General features: G+C 37.5%; 1 protein-coding gene across 1 annotated transcript; it reads left to right on the top strand.

Annotated features, from left to right (window-relative positions):
* Positions 1-1,857: 1,857 nt before the first annotated feature.
* On the top strand, positions 1,858-3,402 carry LOC107769130 (uncharacterized). Its single transcript, XM_016588312.2, has 2 exons — positions 1,858-2,425; positions 2,909-3,402. The coding sequence occupies exons 1-2, from the start codon at positions 1,858-1,860 to the stop codon at positions 3,400-3,402; spliced, it is 1,062 nt and encodes a 353-aa protein (XP_016443798.2).
* Positions 3,403-3,717: the final 315 nt, after the last annotated feature.

Here is a 3,717-nt window from a genome sequence, read left to right as displayed (position 1 = left end):
CGCCAAATAGTTGTATAATTGGACAAAGACGAGGTTGAATCTGAGACTGAGAAGTGGAAATGTACTCTAATTGTATATATTTTGGGAAAGACTCTGGGATATAACACTATGAAATAATATATCAGTGTTAATTGGGTAAATGTTAGAGAACCAGATGTGTTTCTGCACGGGGAAGGATACTACATTATCAGATTTCATACGGAGGCTGACATGCAAGAGATCTATTATGCTGGACCTTATTCCATTAATAATAGGCCTATGATTTTGAAGCCTTGGACCTTAGATTTTGATTTTAATGAGGAATTTCCCACTGAAATTCCCCTGTGAGTTAAATTTCCAAAATTACCTATGAACTGTTGGGGAGTTGATTCTCTGAGTAGAATAGCTAGTGATATTGGGACTCCTATATTTGCTGATGAATGTACAACTAAGAAAACCAGAGTGTCCTTTACCAGAATGTTGATAGAGGTTAATGTGATAAACCACTACCAGATGAGATCTGTGTTATGGATCCAAAGGGTAGACAATTTCTGTAGGGAGTTTATTATAAGTGAAAACCTGAGTTTTGTGATCAATGTCAAAAGATTGGCCACACATGTGCTCCTTGTAGAGGCACAAATAAGCAGGAACCTAAGCAACAGTTCAAGCAGAATGGGAAAATAAGGGAACCTAAGAAAGTGACCATGGAATGGAGAACCAAAGGTCAGGTTCAGAAGTTTGATGCCATGCCTGTACAACATACACCAGTTGAGCAGTAGGGTCAGCAACAAGCACCAGTTGAACAACATATGTCACACTCTGCTTCTCCAAGTAGTTGACCAGCAATTAGCCAAAGGCAAAACAACAATAGTCCAATTGAGGTTATGCCCAAAGAATGCCGTCGAGGAAAACAAGTGAAAAGCAGTCCTGAGTTTAACTTAACAAATTTTTCTGTGCTATCTGCAATTAGAGTGAAGAATCCTTTTGAGGTACTACCATGTGGAACTGGAGATTTGCAGCAATTACCCCTTGATAAGGGAAGAGGCAATTTAATATGCTGATTAACTGGCTATTCTGGAATGTAAGGGGAGTCAATAAGAGGTATAAGCAAAAAGAGTTGCATAACTACATCAGAAATAAAAATATTAAGTTAGCTGGCTTGATGGAAACTAGAGTGAAAGAGCATAATTTCAAGAGAGTGATCAAAGCTATTGTATCTGAATGGGAAGTGTTTATCAATTACCAGTATGCTCAGAATGGTAGGTTGTGGGTGGTATGGGATCCAAGGTGATATACTATGAGTTTAATAAAAGCTGGTGCACAGCTCTTACATTGCCAGCTAAAAGATAACTTAGGGAAAATAGACTGCTTAGTGACTGTAGTCTATGGATATAATACAGTTGAACAAAGGAGATCACTCTGGGCAGACATGCTAGTTTGGCTGCAAACATACCCACACCTTGGATAATTTGTGGAGATTTCAATGCAGTGTTATATCCTCAAGATAGAGTGATGGGCAATCCTATAACATATGCAGAAACTCAAGATTTCTCCAACTGCATTCAAGCTCTGCAACTGAATGAACTGATATGGAAGGGAGATTATTACACTTGGTCAAACAAACAGTATGGACCAAATAGAATCAGTAGCAGAATTGATAGAGTCTTTGGAAATTTTGAATGGATGACGCAATGAGGGCACGTGCAGACTGAATATGATCTACCCCAAATGTCTGATTACTCACCTATGCTACTATCAATCTCCACAATTACTAGGCCTGGTAAAATTCCTTTCAGATTCCTAAATGTCTGGGCAGATCATGATAGTTTTCTATAATTAGTGCAAGAAGTATGGGATCAAAATGTAACAAATTGGAGAATGAAAAGTATTTGGCTGAAGTTGAAAGCTTTAAAGCCTAGACTCAAGGCTTTAAACAATGAGGAATTCAGAACAATTACTGTCAAGATTGACAAGGCTCGAGTGGAATTTCAATATATTCAGGAGAAGATTGTAACACAGTATAATGATTATCTACTGGATCAGGAGAAAGCCGTTCTTCATCAGTTGGAGAAATGGCCCCTTATAGAGGAAAGTGTCCTAAAGAAAATGTCAAGAGCTAAGTGGATTAAACTTGGGGATTCAAATACCAAGTATTTTTCTGCTATACTAAAGGAAAGGAATCAGAAGAAACAGATTAAAGAACTCATATCTCTAGATGGACAGAATTTAAATGATGTTGAGAAGATCAAATATGAAATCATGAAATTCTATAAATCCCTGATGGGATCTGCTGCCCAAACTCTACCTGCCATCAATAGGGAGATCATGAAGCAAGGGCCTACACTCTCCCAACAACAAAGAATTCAGCTATGTGCAGAAGTCACTGAGCAAGAGATATTTGAAGGATTACAGAGTATTGGAGATGACAAGGCACCAGGAGTGGATGGTTTCAATACCTATTTTTTCAAGAAAGCTTAGCAAATTATCAAGGAGGAGGTCTGTGAAGCAGTTAAAGAATTTTTCACCACTGGTAGAATGTATAAGGCAATAAACTGTACTACTATTACACTGATACCAAAAGTTGATAAACCTGTCACTGTGAAGGACTTTAGACCTATTGCTTGCTACACTTTACTCTATAAGCTCATCTCTAAGGTGCTAGTAACAAGATTGCAGAAGATTATTGCATCCATCATTAGTGAAAACTAGGAAGGTTTCATCCATGGGAGAAGAATTGCAGATAACATTATCCTGGCCCATGAATTGGTAAAGTCTTATACAAGGAAGCATACCTCTGATAGGTGTATGATTAAGATTGATCTACAAAAGGCCTATGACTCAGTAGAGTAGATTTTTTTGGAACAGGTAATGGATAATTTGTGATTCCCTACACAATTTATTAGCTGGATTTTGGAATGTGTCAAAACAGTCAACTATACCATATTGATCAATGGAGAGACCACTATTCCATTTGATGCAAAAAAGGGACTTAGACAAGTGGATCCTATATTCCCTTTTATATTTTCTATTGTAATGGAGTATCTAAGCAGAAGTCTCAATGGATTGAAGGAAGATAAAGACTTCAAATATCATCCAAAGTATGCTAGGATGGGCATCACACACTTAAGCTTTGCTGATGATCTACTGCTATTTGCAAGAGTTGATTTAACATCAGTGGCTTCCATGCATAGATGCTTTAATCAATTTTCACAAGCATCAGGGTTGCAAGCCAATCTGGGAAAGAGTTCTGTGTATTTTGGAGAGGTTTCTAGTGCTGAAAGGAACAAAATTCTAAAACATCTGGGATATGGACAAGGGGAGATGCCTTTCAAATACTTAGGCATACCATTATCAACTAAAAAGATCTCAATGATCCAGTGGCAACCTCTTATACAAAAGATAGTGGCAAGGATATCTTCATAGACAACTAAGAAACTATCCTATGCAGGAAGAATGCAGCTAGTACAAAGTGTGATATTTGGCATCCAAGCATACTGGGCTCAGTTGTTACTGTCACGACCCAATTTCACCTATAGGTCGTGATGACGCCCAACACTACAGCTAGGCAAGCCAACTAATAAGTCAATCTGTGATGACCCAAAATGTCATCTTTAAATTTAATAATTAATTATGTGTTTTAAGATCTCAAAAATTACTATTTATCATTCCTCGACTTGCGTGCTCAATCCGTAAAATTTCATGAAAAGTCTTTATGTGAAAAATGGATTTAAAATGTGG

The sequence above is a fragment of the Nicotiana tabacum genome, chromosome 21, assembly GCF_000715075.1.
Source record: "Nicotiana tabacum cultivar K326 chromosome 21, ASM71507v2, whole genome shotgun sequence".
Classification (NCBI taxonomy): Eukaryota; Viridiplantae; Streptophyta; class Magnoliopsida; order Solanales; family Solanaceae; genus Nicotiana; species Nicotiana tabacum.
Note: the sequence above shows the minus strand (reverse complement) of the source record. Positions and strands in the feature narration are given on the sequence as shown.